The 22,314-nt window shown below is 55.4% G+C and overlaps 1 protein-coding gene across 8 annotated transcripts in view; it reads right to left on the bottom strand.

Moving 5' to 3' along the window:
* Positions 1-22,314, bottom strand: part of EXOC6B (exocyst complex component 6B) — a 271,080-nt gene that overhangs the window by 118,026 nt on the left and 130,740 nt on the right. For all 8 annotated transcript variants that reach the window (XM_048303538.1, XM_048303540.1, XM_048303539.1 and 5 more), the window contains 3 exons: positions 1,606-1,689; positions 1,427-1,473; positions 51-171 (listed from right to left, as the gene is read on the bottom strand). In XM_048303538.1, coding sequence (XP_048159495.1) covers positions 51-171; positions 1,427-1,473; positions 1,606-1,689 — 252 coding nt within the window. The remainder of the gene's footprint in view (positions 1-50; positions 172-1,426; positions 1,474-1,605; positions 1,690-22,314) is intronic.

Genomic DNA, 22,314 nt, shown 5'->3' with positions numbered 1-22,314 from the left:
ATGTCAAGGATAGTCAAGCAACAGCTGAGCTCTCCCAGGCTTTTACTCACGGAGTGAGTCCTCAGGGCCGCGATGGTTTTGGACAGGGCCATCTCCCACAGCTCATCAATATAGGCCCGGTTGACCAGGCCCTGGGTCGTGTGCAGGATGTGATCCTCCACCACAAAAAACCTGCAACGGGCAGAAAATGGCATCGAAACTTCCAACTGGAGAGATCAAAAGGCATCCCCGAGCCCCTGAGGCGACGCGCGCGCATCCGCGGGCCGCGGGCCTGCTCGGATTTGAGGGATCTGTCAAATCCAGGCAGCACCAAACACTTCATTCCCCCATTTTTAACAGCACTGGGTTCGAGGAGTGAGTTAAAACACTCCCAGAGCCACCCTGTGTGTACACAAAGGCAGAATTCCCCCTCTCCGAGTTCTCCACCTCGTTATTCCCACAAGAACCACGGATTAAACTCTGCTCCAGCCAGCAGCAATCCCATTACAAGTGGGTAAAAAGCTCTAACTGCAGGGAAAACGCTCTGACTGCGGGGAAAAATGCTTTATCTGCAGGGAAAAATGCTCTGACTGCGGGGAAAAATGTTTTAAGGACAGGGAGAAATGCTGTAAGTGCAGGGAAAAATGCTGGAACTCCAGGGAAAATCCTCTCTCCCACCCAGCTCCACCAAGTGCTCCCAGCCATTTCCAGACAACCAATTCACTCCAATCTCCAATTATCAAATCTGCTGCTCCAAAAGAAACTGTTTTTCAGGGAATGAGGGTGGGACTGGACATTTTAAACAGCAACACACGAATTTCCAGGTGTGTTTTCCAAGGAAATCCAGCCCAGGAGCAGGGAGCTGCACGAGGAGAGCAGCACACATGGAATTTGTGGTGGTCATAATTAGGCATTGAAATTATCCTCATTATTAGCTGAAGAAACAACAAATCCTATCCTATTTTTATGGATTAGCAGCCTTTGGAATTCTCCTCTCGGAGCTCAGTTTTGGAAGATTCTTGTCCAATTTGACCGTGACAAAAAGCAGCTCTGGGGAACAGAGAATCACTTCCTTCACCAGGAAAATAATTAGAGAATAATTACTCAATATTCCAGAATTATTAAGGCAAGAGGGCCCATTCATGTCATTAGTGGGGCAAGTAGATGCACATAATCCACAGGGATCATTTATCCCCAAATTCCCAGAAACTCCCAGGCTGCTACAAGAGCTGGCAGGTCCCTCCCCGCTGCCCCCAGTGACACAGCAAAGAGGATAAAATCCACTTTACAACACTTAAAAAGCACGAACCACCTTTTTTTGGGTCCTGTTTTGGCTTCAAGGACCACCAAAAATATCGACATTCCCTCCTCTCCCGGTTTTTTTCGTGCTCCTCGGCAACCCAGGGCACGCATTTTTAGCAGGGCCGTGTATAAAAGGAACACCTACCCTACAATTTGATTGAAATACTTCCTGTAGCCGTCTAAAGTTTCGTGCTGCAACAAAGAGAGAGGGAGCAGAGGTTAAAACCCAGGTGGCCGAGGGCAAAGGGAGGCTTTAGGGATGAGCCACGGGCAGCAGGAGCCCGGGGACAACATTCCAGCTTGGGAAGGGCAGGGCACACTGACCATGTTGGAGGGCGGCTGCAGCACCAGCCGGGCTTGTTTTCTCCTCTGCTTCCTGTAGTAGCTCTCAAAGGTCTCCCGGGCACCCTGGAAAACAGGGAAGGGTGGTTCCAGTCAGTAGGACGGGCATGAAGAGGTCACTCGGAATATAAATCATGGAATTGCTGAGGTCAGAAAAGCCCTCTGAGATCACAGAGTCCAACCATCCCCAGCACTGCCCGGGCCAGCACTGCCCCGTGTCCCCAAGTGCCACATCCACAGGGCTCCGAAATCCCTCCAGGGATGGGCACTCCACCCCTGCCCTGGGCACTTCCAAGGCCTGAGCACCCTTTCCATGGAGAAATTCCTGCTGCTGTCCACCCTGAGCCTGCCCTGGCCCAGCCTGAGGCCGTTCCCTCTCCTCCTGTCCCTGTTCCCTGCCAGCAGAGCCCGACCCCCCCGGCTGCCCCCTCCTGTCAGGGACTTGTGCAGAGCCACAAGGTCCCCCCTGAGCCTCCTTTGCTCCAGCCTGAGCCCCTTTCCAGCTCCCTCAGGAATTCTCCAGCCCCTTCCCAGCTCCGTTCCCTTCCCTGGACAGCTCCAGCCCCTCAGGGTCTCTCCAGAGCTGCCCCCAGCACTGGAGGTGCCCCAGCAGGGCCAGCACAGGGGACTGTGGACACAGGGTGGCCCTGCTGCCACCCCAGAGCTGGCACATTTAATATCCAACCCTGTGTTCCTCCAGCACATCTGTGGAACTTTCCTCCAAAATTCCATTCAAGTATCAGAGGATAAAGAGATTTTCTGAAAACACCGAGTCCGACCCCAACTGCTGAGGTCCAGGAACGTTCCATGCCCAGTTCCCAGTGTCACTGGGCAGGTGTGGGATCCAGAGGGATGTGTCCAGCTGCTTTCTGGACCATAATTTGGACAAATATCGGATTTATTTATCCATGGGGCAGTGAAACAACCAATGATGGTGTCAGCAAAGAGAAAGGGGGGCCAAAGGACACCAAATCCACAAATGGGAGGAATCCAAGGCCAGGCTGGATATTGGGGCTTGGAGCAGCCTGGGGTAGCTGAAGGTGTCCCTGCCCATGGCAAGGGTGGCACTGGATGGGCTTTAAGGTCCCTCCAACCAACCCACCGTGGGGTTCTGTGAACTGCAGAACTGTTTGTGAGGGGTGCAGCACTGCAGGGACCGCTCTGCAGGGCTGGGAGGAACAACCTCCAGAGCGCACTGCTCCAGCTCGGCCGGGGCTCCCAGTGCCCACAGCATTTCCACCCCAACAGCTGAACCCCACGCTCCTTCCCACGGGCATCACCCCCGGGCTGGGCTCTGAACAGCCCCTCTGGGGTGGTTTTTGTACCCAACCAGGCTCTACCTCAGCATCCCAAGCCCTGAGATCCCCCAAAATCCAAGGATCTGCAGTGCTCCAACATCTGCCCCCCACCCCGGCCCCCGGGCCATCAAAGCCTGGATGTTTCATCCCTGCCCGTTCCTCCCTCCTCCACACCCGCCCTGTTTCTGTCTGAAATTGGATCACAAACATTTGCAGGGAAGGGACAACGTCTTGCTTTGAACTGTTGGGAGCCAAGGGAGAGAGGGGGGAAAAAAAAAACCCAAAAAAAACAACAAAACACCAAAACTCCATCTCATTTAGAATTCACAAAACAAACAACATGCAGCAACAAATATCACCTGAGCGAGGCACCAGCTGTCAACCTGCTCCTCTCCAGAAAATGAACTCATTAAAAGCAAAACCTGATGGTAATTTAATGATTCTCCAGCTGTTGTGGCATTACACAACCAGGCTGCCTCGGGATGCCCTCAGCTACCGAGGGCTTGTGAGGAGCCATAGCCTGACTTGCTCCTTGTTCTTCCCAAGTGCAGCTCCAGGCCCCAGCAGGAATCAGCATCCTGGGGATGCGCCCAGAGCTCTCCCACCTAAATCTGCCCTTCCCACAGGGCCTAAAATCCGTCCCAAAAATGTTCTCAGGGGCTAAAATCCATCCCCAAAACGTTCTCAGGGGCTAAGATTCATCCCCAAAACCTTCCCAGAGGCTAAAATCCATCCCAAAACCTTTCCAGGGGCTAAAATCCATCCCTAAAACCTTCTCAGGGCAAAAATCCATCCCCAAAACCTTCTCAGGGGCTAAGATCCATCCCCAAAACCTTCCCAGGGCCTAAAATCCATCCCCCAAACATTCCCAGGGGCTAAAATCCATCCCCAAAACGTTCTCATGGCCTAAAATCCATCCCCAAAACTTTCTCAGGGGCTAAAATCCATCCCCAAAACCTTCTCAGGGGCTAAGATCCATCCCCAAAATCTTCTCAGGGCAAAAATCCATCCCCAAAACCTTCTCAGGGGTTAAAATCCATCCCCAAAATCTTCTCAGGGCAAAAATCCATCCCCAAAACCTTCTCAGGGGTTAAAATCCATCCCCAAAATCTTCTCAGGGCAAAAATCCATCCCCAAAACCTTCTCAGGGGTTAAAATCCATCCCGAAAATGTTCTCAGGGCTAAAATCCATCCCCAAAACCTTTTCAGGGGCTAAAATCCACCCCCAAAACCTCCCTGCTGCCTGCATGTGCACTGTGAAGGAATGTGGAGATTTAGAGTGTGGATTTTGTCCTCAAGTTGTGCTTTTCATCCCGGCTGAGATCAGCGGGACTCAGGAGGAGCAGCTCCCGATCCGTGCCAGGCACATCCAGCCCCCCTGGCAAATCCAGATCATAAATCCCAGCTTTTCCCCATAATCAGGTTCAGGATCATCCTGAACCTACGAGGAACTTGACATTTTATGAGAAATTTTAGAAGCAGAATCTGTGAACCAACGTTTTTCTCTCTCAGCTCTTCCCAGCGCTCCCAAAAGCTGTTTCCCTCAGGGAAGGGAAGGACCCCGAGGCAGAAATCAGGGATCTACAGGTGACACCCAGAACGAGGAGGATTACTGCAGCTTTGATCAAGCCAAGAGATAAAAGCAGGTGACGGTGATACATGAAGTGATGAAATGATAAATTCCGAGCAGGGAGCTGTGATCTCCCTCTGAGCCCTTCTCCAAGGACTGAAGCTGGGGATCCTCAGGATCCTGGTGTTGTCCATCTCCTCTCCACCACAGGAAAACCAAGGGAAAAGGGATTGTCCCGCTCCCACCCCACCACTGAGGGGACCAAACTAAAGGGATTTATTAAATTCTGCTGGGCCTTGGCTCTCCAAACCCCCATGAGAAGCACAACCCCCCCCCCGATCATCTCCATCCTCATCAACCCATCCCTGGTGCCATCACCAGCACCTTGGAGTGAAGCCACTCCTTAAGCTGGAGGGAATTAATTAAATAATTGAATTTCTGGGGCCAATTTAAAACTGAAGGGTTTTTTAAACCATTTCTTTAATAAATGAACGTGTGGCACCATCAAAGGCAGGAGCGCAGCGAGGTGGAGCCGCCGCCACCACCAGCGCCAAGGTTGGACACTCACACCAGAGAGCTCGTCTGGTTTTACACAACCTCACCTGGAAATTAATGAGCCATTAATTAATTCATCACTGAACTTGCAGGAGCTGTGATTTCCCCAATACTTCGTGGTGGCCTCGAGGACTTATTGGAATCTCCAAGAGCAGCTCGTCAGGAGGCCTCAAACCAATCTTAAGAGCAGATTTTGAAGGTTTCTGCTGAGACCGCACCAAGTCCAAGCAGAGCTGGGATCACTCCCTCATCCTCCTGCTCACCCCCACCCCACCCCACCTTCCTTCAGGAAAGAAAGGACAAGAAGCCATCCCACACCTGGCTGTGCTTCCAGCACTTCCAGTGTCCCACCATGGCCGTGTCCTCCCCAGTTCCACAGAATTCCAGACTGGCTTGGGTGGGAAAGGACCTGAAAGATCACCTCATTCCACCCCATTCCATGGGCAGGGACACCTCCCACCATCCCAGCTGGATCCAAGCCCCAGTGTCCAGCCTGGCCTTGGGCATTCCCAGGGATCCAGGGGCAGCCCCAGCTGCTCTGGCAATTCCAGCCCAGCCCCTCCCCACCCTCCCAGCCAGCAATTCCTTCCCAACATCCCAGCCCAAGCTCCCCTTTCCCACTGGGAAGCCATTCCCTGCCTCCTGGCCCTCCAGGCCTTGGCCCCAGTCCCTCTGCAGCTCTCCTGGAGCCCCTTTAGGCCCTGCAAGGGGCTCGCAGCTCTCCCTGGCTCCTTCCCTTCTCCAGGGCAACATTCCCAGCTCTCCCAGCCTGATCCAGCCCTGGAGCAGCTCTGGGGCCTCCTCTGGATTTGCTCCAGCAGCTCCCCACCATTCCTATGGTGAGTTTTTCCCACCAGCTCCTCAGGAGCGCCACAGGATGCGGGAGCTCCCCAGGTCCTGGGGCTCAGGGAAGAGGGAAGCACGGGAACCACAATTCCCAACTCCATCACTCAGCTCCTTCACCACGAGGACAAACCCCAGGCCAGGTTTCCATCCCTGTTTTACCGACGGCTTTGAGGAAGGTGAAGCGCCTGGACCAACTTCAGCACAATCTCTGGAAGTTAAAATTACTCTGGAATGACTTCCAGAGGAAAACTCTGTTTTCCACAGGCAGGAGAAGCTGAAGGGATCTGAGCTGGGCTAGAGATGCCACAGGAAGGCCTCACCATAACCTGACTCCCACCCTTGGCTGGATTCTCCTCAGCCTCGGAAGGTTTTGGATGCCACCTCCTCGTTCCAACCCAACAAACGGCTCGAGCTGCAGCAGAAGGGAAGGAACAGCAAAGACCTCTGAAACCATTCCCAAAAAAAAAAGAAAATCAGAGAATCCTATTCACATTTTAGCAGTTTCCTGAAAATTTATGGCCCAGGGAGCTGCCAGTGTGACCAAAACCATCCCCTCCCACAGCACTGCTCCCTGGGTTTTCCTTCCTGAGCCGTTTTTGGCTGCCCCAGGAATCAGGGACTCTCTCACGAGAGGTGACTCCAACTCCAAACTTGTCCTCCCCAAAGCCCCTCTCTTGACCCTGCTCCCATTTTTCATCCTCCCAGTTCCATCCCTTTCTCTTAAGTGCATTTCTCCCTCATCTCCACAGATATTCTCATTGCTCCCACATGACATTCCCCTCAAAATGGAAAATATTTCTTCCTCTTCGTGGCAGTTTGAGCTCAGACCACCCAGTTTCCCACATTTGATCCATTTAGGACTATTCAGCTGCTCAGGTCTCCAGATAATCCATTACTCCTCTGAATCCCATGTCTGAATCCTGTTTTCCTCTGGGTAAAAAACCCAAAAAAGCAGAAAACCAAACGAACACATCAACCACATCAAAAAGCTTCCAGAGCCAACCTCAAGACCCTGAGTTTTCCAGGCTACTCAGCTGAAACTCTAGATAGGATTTGTGTTTTAGGGCTGCTCTTCTCTCACAGTCCGAGTGAGAGAACGAGAGGAAGCGGCCTCTTGGGAAGGTTTAGGTTGGATATCAGGGAAAATTCCTCATGGAAAGGGTGGTCAAGCATTGGAACTGCCCAGGGAGGTTTGGAGTCCCCATCCCTGGAGGGACTGAACAGCCCTGTGGATGTGGCACTTGGGGACACGGTCAGTGGTGGCCTTGGAACAGCTGGACCCGATCCTAGAGGGCTTTTCCAACCTCAGTGATTCCATGGAATCCAGCACTGGTGCTGGGCAGAGAAGCAGCTCCTTTTCCATTCATCCCCTCGGTTTCAATTCCAGTTTCACCCAGCTCTCAACCCCTCTGAGGGAGCAGAGGAATCCAAAGCTGCGCTCCCAAAGTACCCATTCCTTGTAATCACCGGTCCAGGAAAAACCCTCAATAACGCCTCATATTTGTAAAATTACCGGGCAGAACTTCCCTGCTCAAATTAGCCCCGGAGTTCACAGAGCTGGCAGGGAGAGGGGGATAATTACGAGCGGGGATGAACACCACAGAAGGGAAAACAGAGGATAATCACAAGAAAGCAAAAACAGCAGCTGAACAAACCCAAAAATGTTTCGGGATTCGGGAGCAGCGCAGAGCTGAGAGCCAACCGAGCTGGGACTACAGCGGGAAAAATGTGCTCCCGGTTTTATTCTCCAGGAATCATTAAAATGCCCAGGGAAAGGGGACTTGCAGAGTTTGGATGACAATGGTTTGGAGCACAACTTCTCCTCACCTTGTGCATTTCACGTACTTCCCACCTGGATAACGCAGGATATCCATAACCCAACATTCCCGTGCGGTATCAGTGCCTGAGCCATCCCAAACCCTTCCCCATCTGGAACACCATTAATCATTCCCTAAAAATCAGTGAATCTCCTGAGCTCTTCCGTTAAAATTCCATCCCAGTGACAGCAAGGAAGGGGGTGTGCTACGAGATCTGCTGGGAAGATTCCTCCTTGGAAAACCCAGGTCGTGCCAGTTTACTGTGGATCTATTCACACCAGGGAAATAAATCCACAGAAACCATGGAAACAGCCCAAATTCACCAGAACATCCCAATTTTACATCCCCTGGAGAAGGTTTCTGTACCCCCTGACTCACAGAGCAGCAAAGTCCCGTCACTGCAGCTCTGGTTTAAATAATCAGGGACAAATCCAGCTCTAATTCCATGTTTGGAGAATCCTAAACCCAGCACCCACCTGGATTTATTCACGTAACAGCACTAAAATCATGGAATTACGGAGTGGTTTGGGTTGGGAGGGACCTCAAAGCTCATCCAGTGCCAGCCCTGCCAGGGCAGGGACACCTCCCACTGTCCCAGGCTGCTCCCAGCCCCAGTGTCCAGCCTGGCCTGGGACAACCAGTAAAGCTTTCCATGAGGCCCACGACAAGCGGGATTGGGGAACAGGAATTCTGGGACCTGCTCCCTCCACGTCTTCACCAAAGACCTGCAGGAGCACTGGACAAGGCCTCTCCACTTTGGGGAGTTTTCGCCCAAACTGGGTGAAAACTCAACAGAGTCAAGGCAGGGCCAGCAGCTGGAGAGGTCTGGGCAGGCTGGGGGAGCAGCCCAACGTGGTGGAATCCAAAAGGCCAAATTCCAAACATCCGTCGTGGAACAGGAGAAACCCTGAACGCCTCACAATGACACCAACTGGGACCACTGCTTTGGGAGCTCCTCTGTGCATAAAGATGGGAATTTTGGGCAGATGGGAAGGTTTCCCACAAGGAGAAGAATCAATATCCCTGAGATCGGCTCAGGTGGTCAGAGCAGGGTTTGATCCCTGCATGATTCCCTTCAGAGTTGGACTCCATGACCCCTGTGGGTTCCTTCCAGCTCGGAATATCCCGTGATTCCATGAAACAGCACAAAGAATTCCCAAAGGTGGACCCAAATCTCCATCCTTGCAACCTTTCCAGGCCAGAGCGGACAAAGCCCTGAGAAACTCGGTCTGCCCTCCCAGCTCCAAGCAGGAGGTTGGACTGGAGCCCTCCTGAGGTCCCTTCCCACCCAGGTGGCCCCATCCTGGGAGAACACCCTCTACAACCAGGCTGCACAGAGCTCCCAGAGCCTCTGAGTACCCCCCACACCACTCATCTCCCAGCCTGGGCTCCAGGTGCCCTGATCACCAATCCTCTCCCATGTTCTAGGAGAAGGAAAGGCCAGATTTGAGGTCAGAATCCGATTTCACAGTTTAGGTGATTCCAGTCTCGTTCCAACAAAAATCAGGATTTCCTTCCCTGACGTCGTGAGCAGAGCCCTGGGCTGTGCCACCCTCACTGCCTGAGACAGCCCCAGCTCACGGCTTCATTTGAATTTGCCTGCGAGTGCCAAACAACTCTTGGCATCGTATCCACCCCAAATCCACTCCATTCCACTGGATCCCACCTCTACTCCCCTCTCACAATCCTGGAATTTCATGGAAATACCCCCAACCCAACCCCGATTGCTCAACAGCTCAGAGCAGCAGCTTGGATGGGACAGATCTTACCAAAAGCAGCACAGAAGCTTTAAAACCTTAAAAATCACCTTTTTTTTTTTTTTTTTTAACCCCAAAATCAGCTGAAACAGGCAGGTTTTTTAGGGAGAGATGATTGTCCAGCACTTCAACAAACACCAGGAGCTTCCCACCAGTGAGGAAGGAGCTGCCAAGAAAAGCAGCTCAGAAAATAATCCCGACATGCCCCGGAGATCTGTGCAGATAAGAGAGCCCCGGTAGCCACTAATGAGGCACAAAGAGTCCGACTCGCGAGCAGATGCTCCGCTTGGAAAACGTAAATATTCCCAACAAATCTCACGGAGCGCATGGATGTTCGCAGGTGCTCGGCGGGGAAAGCTTTGCCGAGCTGGGATCAAACAGGAGGCTCCTGTTTGTTGACTGTAAACACCCCCTCGATACCGAAAACAAGGAGATGAAGTGGAGCAGGAGTTGCGTGGGGGGAAGAGAGAGTGGCTGGAAGAGGCCTCTCCTCCCAGCGGGAAGGGTTTGGGCTCTCTCCACCCAGCCCTGACCCCGACCTGTGTCCCGGATAAAGGAACAGCCATCCATTCCTTCTGCAGGGATTGAATCCCGAATTTCACAGGGAATTTCACCTTTCAGGTGCTTCAGGGCTTGTATCCAGCACCAGGGCATGGTTCCCCTCCTGATTTAATGGGCTCAGAGTCAAGTACTTAAAAATAAATTAATTGAGACCTGGTGAAGAGGAAGGAGGCCAAGAAGCACAGGCAAAGGTGATCCCAAAGGAAAGGAATCTGCAGAGGTCAGGAGAGGTGGTGGAGTCCCCATCCCGGGAAGTGCCCAAGGCCAGGCTGGACACTGGGGCTTGGAGCAGCCTGGGATGGTGGGAGGTGTCCCTGCCCACGGATGGGGTGGGAATGGGATGGGATCTAAGGTCCCTTGAGAGCCGAATCATTCCATGATTCCATGAAATGACCCCTAACTGAAAACCAGGCAGGGCCTCAGAAACCCCGCCTGGGAAGGTCCATGGAAGATCCAGCTCTCCCTTCCCTCTCTCCCCTCCTTGGCTTGGCAAATTAATTTAAAGCGAACTTTGAAAGCAACAAAAATTTACAAAGCAAAAGCAAGGGGAAAAAAAAAAGGGTTGAAATCTGGGTCCAACAAATTCAACGACCTCCCCAGCTCCACTGAGTCCGAGCTCCCGGCCAGGCCCGCTCGGGACAAGAGGGAACACACGGACAACAAGGAACAGTGGACAAGGAACACATGGCAATCAAAACATCAGGGAACTGTTTTAAACCCAGTTCTCTCCAGGAGGAATTGTTTCAAACCCGATTCTCTCCAGGGGGAATTGTTTCAAACCCGATTCTCTCCGGGGAAAGGTGCTGGAGGCTTTGCCTCGGCTCTGGTGCAGAAGCCACTGCTCGTCCCAGCCTCCTGGCACAGCCTCTCCCGCTCCCCACCAGCCACGGAAGAGTTAACCATGAGGAAAAATAGGTGAGATTCCCCCTTTTCCCCCTTCCTCCGAGGCAGACACCCAACCCCTCCTCTCTGCTCCTTCCTCCCAGCAAACCAGGCCATTACCCCAGCCCAGAGCCGCAGCCCCATTGTTCCCAGCTCTGGATATGGAAAGCAATATCCATTTTCCATTTAGACCAGGGCAAAGCCTTTAATTTCAGCCTCCTGCCTGCAGCTGGAGTTCCCTTTTAACTGCTGGGCCACAGGAGTGAAGACAGTTTTATATGGAGGGAAACGCTGCAAAGGCCACTTTAATATGGTCACATGTGGGACGGGGGGAGCTGTTCCGAGGGCCCGGTAATGAGGGGCAGCGGGATATTGCACTTCCCATCTGGCTGCTCTGCACAGCAGGGAAAAGGCTCTCCTGGCTTTTTAAGGACAGGCCCCACTGCAGTAAAACAAAACACACCAAACAAAAAAAAACAAATAAAAGAAAAATAACAAATAAAGCGTGAGGAGGAGATGCCCTCTAATGTTCGAGCCCGGCAGTACATCCATGGAACGGGGGGAAAAATTGGGAGAGCGGGGCAGGGATGAGGGAAACAACAGGGGTTTGGGGTATCCTGGAGGTTTGGGATCGCCTCACAGCTGGGACAGGTCCCCCATACGCTGAGGGGTGCCAGGGCTCAGCTCCTCGGCCATGGCCACCCGTGCTGGTGTTGGTGGCCCTGGAGTGACCCGGGAAGGCCCTTCCTGTCCCGTCCTGTCCCGTCCCGGCTGCTGCCCCCACAGCTCCCGACAAATCTGCCGGGAACAGATCGGGGAGCAGCGCTGCAAGAGGGACAACAGCCTGATGAAGGAGCCTGGCTTCGGGAATCCAGCGTTAATCCATGGAATACCTTCCCAAAGGGCTCTTGGAGCAGCCGGGTCCTGCCGGAGCCTTCCCAGCTCCGTCTAATTAAGCGTTAATTGACCTCTGCTTTGCACAACCTCTGACCCGGGGTCGGGACAGCAAAGGAGGAGTTTCCATCCCAACAGAGCATCCCAGGGATTCAAAGGGCTCACATGGATCCCAGGGATGCAAAGGGCTCCGATCCCAGGGATGCAAAGGTTGGAGATGAGCTCACCTGGCTCCATCTGGAGCAGAAGCCAAGGTTGGACGAGGTGGGAATTCTGTCCCTGAGCCCCCTCAGGTGAGAGCCCACCTGCAGAGCTGCCCCAGCCCCGGGGCCAACAGCAGAAGGACGTGGAGCTGCTGGAGAGAGCCCAGAGGAGGCCCTGCTCAGGCCACCACTGCTCCATGTCCCCAGGTGCCACATCCACAGGGATTTTAAATCCCTCCACCCCTGCCCTGGGCAGTTCAAATGCTCGAGCACCCTTACCATGAAGGAATTCTTCCCAATATCCACCCTGAGCCTCCCCTGGCAGAGCCTGAGGCTGTTTCCCCTCATCCTGTCCCTGTTCCCTGGGAGCACAGACTGACACCATTCCCTGCTTTCTGACCAGGTCTGTCCCCATCCAGGCCAAGCTCCTGCATCCCAGCTGCAAGAGAAGTGTCTCTATGGAGGCATAAACCTCCAAATCCAGGGAATTTCAGGGATTTTCAGGCTGAGGGAAGCTCTAAGGTGACAGACAAGTGGCCACAGCAAATCTTCGAGCAATCCAAGATGCGAATTCCACCTCAATCCCATTTCACAGGTTTCAGTGTGAACCAGAGATGTTTTCTTTTCCCTGGAATATCAGGAGGGAATTCCACGTCCTTGGTGCTGCTCAGTTCATTTACTGAGGGCAGGGCAGGGTTTCAGGCTGGATCGTTTCTTTTGTTCTTCTGCTCAGCCAGAAGAGGTTTTCCTCAAACCAGACCAAGCCAGGAGTGCTGCCCCAATCCAAGATGGATCTCCCATCCCATCATCCCACCTACAGAGGGCTTTGCCTGGATGAACAGCGAACGCGTGGCCAGCCTTCAGAACATCGAGTTTGGATCTACCACCCCAATTCTCCAGATTCCAATGAGATTTGTTCATCCAGCAGGAAGAGAACGGCTCCAATCCTCCGCAAGGTTTCCCTGGGGGCTTTTTGGGATGTTCCAGCCTTCCCTTTGGAGCAGCTGGAGGGAAGAAGGGCAGGGAAGTGCCGGGCGTGGGGCCGGGCCAGGCGACAGGGACATTGAACGTCTCTGGGGTGACAGCTCCGGCTTTCCCAGCCACTGCTGCTCCAGAAGGCTGGAAAAGCACAGGAACAAAGCTTCTCCCGAGATTCAGAGCCCTCAGTTCATCCATGAGGGGCAGCAGGCAGCAGAGGGTCCCCGGCAGGGCGGTGACACCGCGGACCAGTCAAACATCGGCCGTTCCTCCCGATTTTCCACGGCTTTGGTTTGGTTTCCAGCTGACAAAATCCACCAAGCAACACTGGATGTTCCCAGAGTTTACAGCAATGAGCAGGACCGGGCACAGATCCGGCCCTTCCCGAGTGGAGGAGTTCCTGCCTCTGCTCCAAGGACAGACCCAGACACCTCCTCCTGCCGCGAAGAGGCTTCTGCACGTCACCCTCACTCCTGCTGCAAACTCCCCAGCAACCTGAGCATCCCGAGACCCGCCTGTCCCACACTGATCAGCCCTCCCTAATCCCAGATCTCCCCGTGGGAATGGGCTGGGTCATAAATCAGCTTGAGGAAAGGGCAAGGAGCTCCTGGGCTGCCGGGGAAAGGTGGAATCCTTCAGATGCTGCAATGAAAGAAAAGCTCAGCCCCTGACTTATCCCACTTGGAGTTGCCCAGGATTAGGCCCCTGCATTCCAGAGGGCAAAAGAGATTCCCAAGGAAACGGGTGCTGATTCCAGAACGATGATCCTAAAAAGGGTTACAGCAGCTTGCAGGGCCTAAAGGGGCTCCAGGAGAGCTGCAGAGGGACTGGGGCCAAGGCCTGGAGGGCCAGGAGGCAGGGAATGGCTTCCCAGTGGGAAAGGGGAGCTTGGGCTGGGATGTTGGGAAGGAATTGCTGGCTGGGAGGGTGGCGAGGGGCTGGGCTGGAATTGCCAGAGCAGCTGGGGCTGCCCCTGGATCCCTGGGAATGCCCAAGGCCAGGCTGGACACTGGGGCTTGGATCCACCTGGGACGGTGGGAGGTGTCCCTGCCTGGGATGGGATGGGATGGGATGAGATGGGATGGGATGGGATGGAATTTAAGGTCCTTCCCACCCAAACCACTCCATGACTCCAGCATCCCTCAGAGACACCTCCACCGCACGGGACCCAAGGCGTTCACAGGGAACATCCTCCCAGGCATTCCCGGGAGCCCGGATTTCAATCCCTGGAGCAGAAACCTCCCGTGTTTTGCACCGAGCCTTCCCTCAGTGCTATCCCTCCCGGGGAGCCCAACCCTTGGATCCGGAGCTCCAGCCCCTCCTGCCAGCTCCGGGTGGAGGCCGGGCCCGGCCGAGCCCCGCGCCCGGCACCGCTCCGGAGGATCCCAGCGCTCAACAATGGGGGATCTGTCAGAGCCCGGCCCGAGCACCGGCCATCATCTGTTTCCCATAACTCCAGCTGACCTAAACTCCACGGGCTGAACAAGTAGCCTGTGTTTTTCATCTGGAAAACTCCGTGGAGCCGTTCCCACTCTGGCCTCTCCCTCCCCTGCCGGAGCCAGACTTGGGAGAAGTTACAAAGTGGTGATGTCGACAGAGATTTCCTCGTTATCCCCAGCAGCAGCACTGAACGTTTTCAGGTTGGGGTTTTGGCCGTCTCCTCCCGTCCCAGGTGCCCCCACACCGGGATGTGCCTTTCTCCCCCACCTCTCCCCGAGGAAAATCCCAGCCCGACACTTCCCGGTGTAAAAACGAGCGGAGCCGGATGCCAACCCCGTGCCTGTTTCATGATATATTTAAAACCCATTAAAACTTCATCAGGGATGAGCTGCCAGGGAAACAAACACATTCAGGACAAGCCCCACAGGGTCTCCCATGCGGAAAAGCCCTGGAGGACGCCGCTGGTGGGGAAAGCTCCGTGTGCGGGCCCCGGGAAGGAAGGAAGGGAGCGCTGGGAATCGGTCACGAGCCCGGCAAGGAAGGATCCAACCCCCAGAGTTATCAGCTCTTGTCAGGGCTCCCATCCTTTAGCAGGGGGAAAAAATAACCTCCGATTAGGGAAAATGCAGGATGAGTCCTTGAGGAGGATGAGGAGCAGGTCCAGAGGGAGGAGGAAGGAAAATGTAGGGAAGAGAACACAACGTGCACCAAACCCCACCTGTTTTCCACAGTGCTGTGAGGTTCAAGCTCCCAGAGAGCCGAAAAGATCCCAAAATGGGGAAGTTTCCATGAGATGATTTGAGGTCAAAGCCCTTTGTTTTCCCCCTCCCTGGATCCCATGGGATGGAGGGGACAAGCTCCCGTCCCAGCCAGGAGCCTCAGCTCGCTCCCGCAGCTCTGCTGTGAAATGTTTGGGTTGGAAAAATGACATTTCCATATTTATTATTGTGTTCTCCCATGGCAGAACAGGGGGGAACGCTCGGGGAGCAGGGAGAAATAAAAACAGGATAAACTCGTAAATAAACCTCCTGTTCCTGCTCATCCAGCAGGAGCTGCACCCTCCGTACTGGGAGAGAACTCGTGTCCCAGCAGCCCTTTTCCAACTTGGATTGTGCCCCTTTTTGAGGCAATAATCCATAAAAACTGATCCAAACAGAAAATTCCAGATAAAGGGATGCTGTGGAGTCCACAGGGCACACTCTGAGGAGCGGAAAGCACATCTGGGGTGTTGGGAGGGGAACGGCCACGGAATGCGAGGACTCTGGAAGGGACGGGGCATCCAGAGGGACCTGGACAGGCTGGAGAGGTGGGACAGTGGGAACCTCAGGGAGTTCAGAATACAAAGTGCAAGGGCTGGGACCTGGGTCAGGGCAATCCCAGCACAAATCCAGGCTGGATGGGGAAAGAAGGGAGCAGGCCTGAGAGGAGGATTTGGGATGTTGTGGATGAGGCTGGAATGGCCCAGCCCAGACCCCCCCAGCCCTGGGCTGATCCCAGCGTGGGCAGCAGGAAAGGTGGGAATTCTGTCCCTGGGCCCCCTCAGGTGAGAGCCCACCTGCAGAGCTGCCCCAGCCCTGGGGCCAAGAGCAGAAGGACGTGGAGCTGCTGGAGAGAGCCCAGAGGAGGCCCCGGAGCTGCTCCAGGCCTGGAGCCCCTCTGCTCTGGAGGCAGCTGGGAGAGCTGGGAATGTTGCCCTGGAGAAGGGAAGGAGCCAGGGAGAGCTGCGAGCCCCTTGCAGGGCCTAAAGGGGCTCCAGGAGAGCTGCAGAGGGACTGGGGCCAAGGCCTGGAGGGCCAGGAGGCAGGGAATGGCTTCCCAGTGGGAAAGGGGAGCTTGGGCTGGGATGTTGGGAAGGAATTCCTGCCTGGGCTGGAATTGCCAGAGAAGCTGTGGATGCCCCTGAGCCAGTTCCAACCAATTCCAACCAATTCCAACCAGTTCCAGCTGGATGCAGACAGTCCCGTGGTTGCCAGGGTGTCCCAGGGCCCTTTGTGACACGGGGGCTGTGACCCATTGTGACCCTGGAGCCCGGGGGACACTGCCAGGGATGCCCCTCGCTCGGGAGGCAGCAGCTCCCGGGATCCCTCGGAGGATCCCCCGATCCCTCTGAGGCTCAGGAGCACGGAGATGGCGGAGAAGGCAAATCCCAAATCCCAGCCTGGCAAGGGGCAGCCGAGCCCCTGGAGAAGGGGCCAGGTGAGGGAGGGGATGCGAGGGGACAACAAGGAGCTGCCTGGGGGACAGGGATGGGATCGACTGTGCCAAGGATTCCTTCCCACGGCTCCTCCTGCCTGCAGGCAGGACACGGGGAATAAGGGGTGGGACACAGGGAATGGCAGGTGGGACACAGGGAACCACAGGTGGGACACGGGGAATAAGGGGTGGGACACAGGGAGGTACAGGTGGGACACAGGGAATGGCAAGTGGGACATGGGGAATAACAGGTGGGACACAGGGAATGGCAGGTGGGCCACAGGGAATGGCAGGTGGGACACAGGGAGCCCCTGACAGGACACAGGGAATAGCAGATGGGACAGAGACAGGTACAGGTGGGACACAGGGAACCACCAATGGGACACAGGGATGACACAGGCAGGTACAGGTGGGACACGGGCAGCTGAAGGTGGGACACAGGGCAGCCAGGGCCAGTCCCCGTCCCCCCATGGGATGAGGCTGCCGGGGCCACCCAGCCCAGAGAGCCCGTGGGACACTGGGAGCCACCACGGAGCCATTGGGAGAGCCCTGGAGACGGCACCCAGCACCTTCCCCAGGCCAGCAGCTGTGACAGCAGCCAGGGCCACCCTCACTCACCCTCTGTCCCCTGCAGGTGGCCGTGCCCCGTGCCAGGCCGGCCCAGGAGGGGCCAGGGCCCACCCTGCCCGTGCATAACCCCGGCACCGGCCACCGGCCACTGCCCCCCGTGCCAGCAGCACCCTCGGCTTCTCCTGGCCACAGCAGCTCCCCGGCCGCCGGCCACCGCCCGCAGGTCCCCAATGCCCAGGACACCGGCGGGGAGCCGGGCACTGCCACGGCCACGCAGGCCCGGGCAGGGGAGCCTGGGGACAGCACGGAGCCGCCCCCGCGCACCGTCAGGGTGGCCCGGCCGACCGAGGCCAGGCTGAGGCAGCTGGGGAGGATCTCCAGCTACGAGAGGATTCTGGAGTGGCTGGACGGCGCCTTCCCAAGCACAGCCGAGGCCGTGGTGGAGCTGGAGGAAGAGCTGGATGGATAGTGGGAGTCCCAGGAATAATTACAGAATAATTAGGGTGGAAAAGACCTCTGAGATCATCGAGTCCAACCGGTGACCAAACCCCACCGTGTCCACTCAACCACAGCCCCGTCCAGCCGCTCCTTGGACACCTCCACAGCTCTGAGGGACCTTCTCGACGTGGACAGGCACCAAAGGGGGAAGCTGAGAAGGCAGAGCCAGACCCTGCTCAGGACAAACTGAAATACAGAATTCCCATGGAAATTCACAGGAAAACCCCTTTTCCCTGGGAGGAGGATCCACCACCGGGACAGGCTGCCCAGAGAAGCTGTGGAGCTCCACCCCAATGGGACGTGGACCTGAGAAGCTCCTGCAGCTCCCTGGGGAGCTGGACACGGTGATCTCCAGAGGTTCCCTCCAACCTTTGTCTGTGGTGCTGGGAGGATGGGGACAGCAGCACCTTCCCCGTGGAGCAACAGCTTCGGGATGTGCTCCAGGGATCACAGAACCATGGAATGACCTGGGTTGGAAGGAACCTTGAAGCCCACCCAGTCCCACCCCCTGCCACGTGCAGGGACACCTTCCATTACCCAAAGTTTCTCCAAGCCCTCGTCCAACCTGCCTCTGAGCACTTCCAGGGTCTAGGAACAAGGAGAGGAGGAACCTTCCTACCCAACACCTGTGGAAAACACGTCCTGGAGCATCCCAGTAAAGAGTTTTTACACAGATCCACCCTTGTCCTCTGGTTAACACCTGAAACCATGACAAGATGCAACAGGAGCAGCTTTTCAGCCTCTGGTTTTCCCAACAAGTTTGTATCCTGAAGGATTCCATGGGGTTTCAATCCCACACCACAGCCACGGCCGGGGCAAGACAGAGTCAGGGATGTGAAGGGAAGAAACCTTCAAACCCCTGCTCCCCAAACAGCCCCTGTGGGCTGCTCAGAGGCTGTGAGGAGATGATTAAGCCCCCACAAAAAGGTGAAACCTGAAGATCAGAAGTCCCCCAGACCTCCAGCTCCCACCTTCAAACCATAAAAGAGACGCTTTTCTCTCCAGCCAACCCCCTCATTCCAAAGGATCCACGGAAAACCCTCTCCGAGGGCAACACTGCCCTTCCAGCACACCCCAGCTTTTGGGTGCAGCCATTTCAGAGCTTTCCCATCCCCTTCCATAAAACACGACCCCGAAACCCCTTTTTTCCTTGTGGGAGCTGCTGCTGTTCCCGCTGCTCCGGGAGCATTTATTCATCGTACAGCACCGGCCTGGCTCCCACGTTTTCCTGAACAAAGGACTGAAACAGGGGGAATATGCGTCAGAAGCCCGTCCTGGACGTTGCTCACCCTTTTCCTGCACAAATATTTGTAAACACGTGGAGGATTCATGTCCAGCCGGCTCGGGACCCTTCATAAAACCAGGGATTTATTGCAAACAGGATGGGAATCATTTCCCAGCTCCCAGCGCTTATAGGGCTTTAGGATGAGAGACATAAAGAGCAGGAAAACAGCGCCTGCAGCTGGGCTCTGAGCTCTGCTGGAGAGGGACGAAACAGGGTGGGAGGGGGTGAATTCACAGCTCCAGAGCCCCCCACAAACACCCTCCCAAAAAATAAAATAAAGTTTTGGAGTTTCTGGGCCGCACAGGAGAATTGCCCAGGGTTGATTTATGGACAGAAGTTCAGGGATAGGCTGAGCTCAGCTGAGCTGAGCCCAAGGACCTTCCAGAAGGGCTCAGGCTGGAGCAAAGGAGGCTCAGGGGGGACCTTGTGGCTCTGCACAAGTCCCTGACAGGAGGGGGCAGCCGGGGGGGTCGGGCTCTGCTGGCAGGGAACAGGGACAGGAGGAGAGGGAACGGCCTCAGGCTGGGCCAGGGCAGGCTCAGGGTGGACAGCAGGGAAAACTCCTCATGGAAAGGGTTTTCCAGCCCCAGCAGGGGTGGAGTGCCCATCCCTGCAGGGATTTCGAACCCCTGTGGATGTGGCACTGGGGACACGGGGCAGCGGTGGCCCCGGCAGGGCTGGACTGGGTGACCTCAGAGGGCTTTTCCACCCTCAGTGATTCCATGATTTTATGATCCAAAAGCCTCTCCTTGCAATCTCAGAGTTCCTCTCTTACCCATCCTCTGCTCGCACCCAGAGGGACAGAATCCTCCCGACCTTCCTGCCATCCTTATCCTACTCCTTTCGTTTTTCCATGATTCCCACAGCTGCAGCCAATGCCAGCAAGGGCAAGACCTCAAATTTTAGGGATAATCAGGAAAAACCAGAACTGCTCACCAGGGTTGGATTTGGGTCTTTGAATGTCCCCAAGGAGTGGCACAGAGATTTTTATTCATTTTTAGGAGCCAAAATAAGGCCTAAATGGGGAATATCAGCGTCAGCCCAGTGGGACTGGGACAGCTGGGGAAGGAGGGGAAGGAGAAGGCTGAGGAAGGTCATCCAATCCAGGATTCCAAGATTCCAGGATCCCCTTGGAAACACACAGAGAAAGAGAGGAAAGGGACAAAACGCAGAAGGAGGAATTAAAATTAGTTAATGAAAAAAAATTCCACAGAGGGTGGTCAAATGTTGGAGCAGGGGCACAGAGGGGCCGGGCAGCCTCCAGCCTTGGAGATCCCCAAAATTTACATGGAAAAGGCTGGGAAATTCCTGATTTCACTTCAAATTCAGCAACTTTAGAGGAGACTCGGACCAAGTTTTCCATGAGCTGTTCCAGTCTGAATTAGGTGTCCCTGCCGCTGGCACAGGGTTGGGATTAGATGGGATTAAAGGTTCTTTCCAACCCAAACCATTCCACGGTCCGAATCCATAACCAGAGGATGAGAAAAGAGTGGGAATTCACGATTTCCCTCTGTGTTAAACCGAGTTTTACCTTAGAACACCAATGTTCTCCAGGGAAATTCCTTCCAGATCGCTTCACTTCCGCTCCTATCACTTGTTGTTTTTGAGATATCTCCCTTCTGGACACCACCACAAAGCCCTCTGCGGCAGCTGAGGCGTTTTCCAAACATTCCTGGGACCCTCCTGAGCCCCAAAGCCCGGAAACAGCAAATCTTGGGAAGAGCCTTCCCACGCCTGCACAATGCAAGGAGCGGGGCTGGAATTTGGGGTGGCTCAGCTGGACCCGTGTCCTGCACCACACCAGGCGAACATTCCCAACAAAACCCCGATGGCTTCGGGGATCCCTGCAGCCAGCAGCTCCAGAGTGGTTCAAATTCCTTAAAAAGATGTTGGAGACGAGTGGGGAAAAGTGAATGTTGCAGTGAAGGCTGAAAAAAGGAGCTGAGGAACTCCAGGACTTTCAGCCTCGTTTCAGCCCCTGAGCTGAGTCCTCCTGGGACAGAATTCCAGGAGTGTGGAGGAGAAGGGGAGCGGGGAAAAGCAGGACGGACTGAAGCAGGAGTGATGCCGATGATCTGATGGCACAGCAGGATTTGTGGATCCTGGGAAAGCAGAGGGTGTCCCTGACCTCAGCCAGGATTTAAAGTGCTTTTCCACAATACTCCCAGACCTAAACGCGGAGTCCCTGTGTGGGTGAGGGACCGCTGGATAAATAAATAAATAATTAGTGGGGTGGTCAATTCCAGAGGGTCGGGATCAAGGAGTTGCACCCCGAAGGGAGCTGCTGACAAGTGGGGAGCACAGCAGGGCCTGTCCTGGGACATGTGCAGCTCCACTCCTGTGGCAGTGACCCGGAGAAGCCACAGAGCAACTCCAGGAGCTCCTCAGTGACTCCAAACTGGGGGAAAAGTCACAGAATCATGGAATCCTTAAGGGTGGAAAAGTCCTCTGAGATCACCAACCATCCCCAGCACTGCCCTGGCCGCCACTGCCCGTGTCCCCAAGTGCCACATCCACAGGGCTCCGAAATCCCTCCAGGGATGGGCACTCCACCCCTGCCCTGGGCACTTCCAAGGCCTGAGCACCCTTTCCATGGGGAAATTCCTGCTGCTGTCCACCCTGAGCCTGCCCTGGCCCAGCCTGAGGCCGTTCCCTCTCCTCCTGTCCCTGTTCCCTGCCAGCAGAGCCCGACCCCCCCGGCTGCCCCCTCCTGTCAGGGACTTGTGCAGAGCCACAGGGTCCCCCCTGAGCCTCCTTTGCTCCAGCCTGAGCCCCTTTCCAGCTCCCTCAGGAATTCTCCAGCCCCTTCCCAGCTCCGTTCCCTTCCCTGGACAGCTCCAGCCCCTCAGGGTCTCTCCAGAGCTGCCCCCAGCACTGGAGGTGCCCCAGCAGTGCCAGCACAGGGGACAAGGGCAGGGCAGGACAAGTTCCCTGAGAGGTTCTGGAGTCTTGGAGGTTTTCAACACAAGATGGGATAAAGTCCTGAACAGCCTGGGCTGATCTCAGAGGAATGGTTTGGGTGGGAAGGGGTCTGAGAGCCCATCCAGTGCCATCCCATGAGCAGGGACACCTCCCACCATCCCAGCTGGATCCAAGCCCCAGTGTCCAACCTGGCCTTGGACATTCCCAGGGATCCAGGGGCAGCCCCAGCTGCTCTGGCAATTCCAGCCCAGCCCCTCCCCACCCTCCCAGCCAGCAATTCCTTCCCCATATCCCATCTGTCCCTCACTCCAGCAGGTCAGACCAGAACCCCGCTGAGTTCCCTCCACAGGGAACGATCCCATGAACCACTCAACAGATCCCATGAATTCCCCCACTCAGGGCAAACCGAGTTGGCCACAAAG

Source organism: Corvus hawaiiensis, chromosome 5 (assembly GCF_020740725.1).
Source record: "Corvus hawaiiensis isolate bCorHaw1 chromosome 5, bCorHaw1.pri.cur, whole genome shotgun sequence".
Classification (NCBI taxonomy): Eukaryota; Metazoa; Chordata; class Aves; order Passeriformes; family Corvidae; genus Corvus; species Corvus hawaiiensis.
The sequence above is the reverse complement of the archived record's forward strand: the minus strand, read 5'-3'. Positions and strand labels throughout refer to the sequence as shown.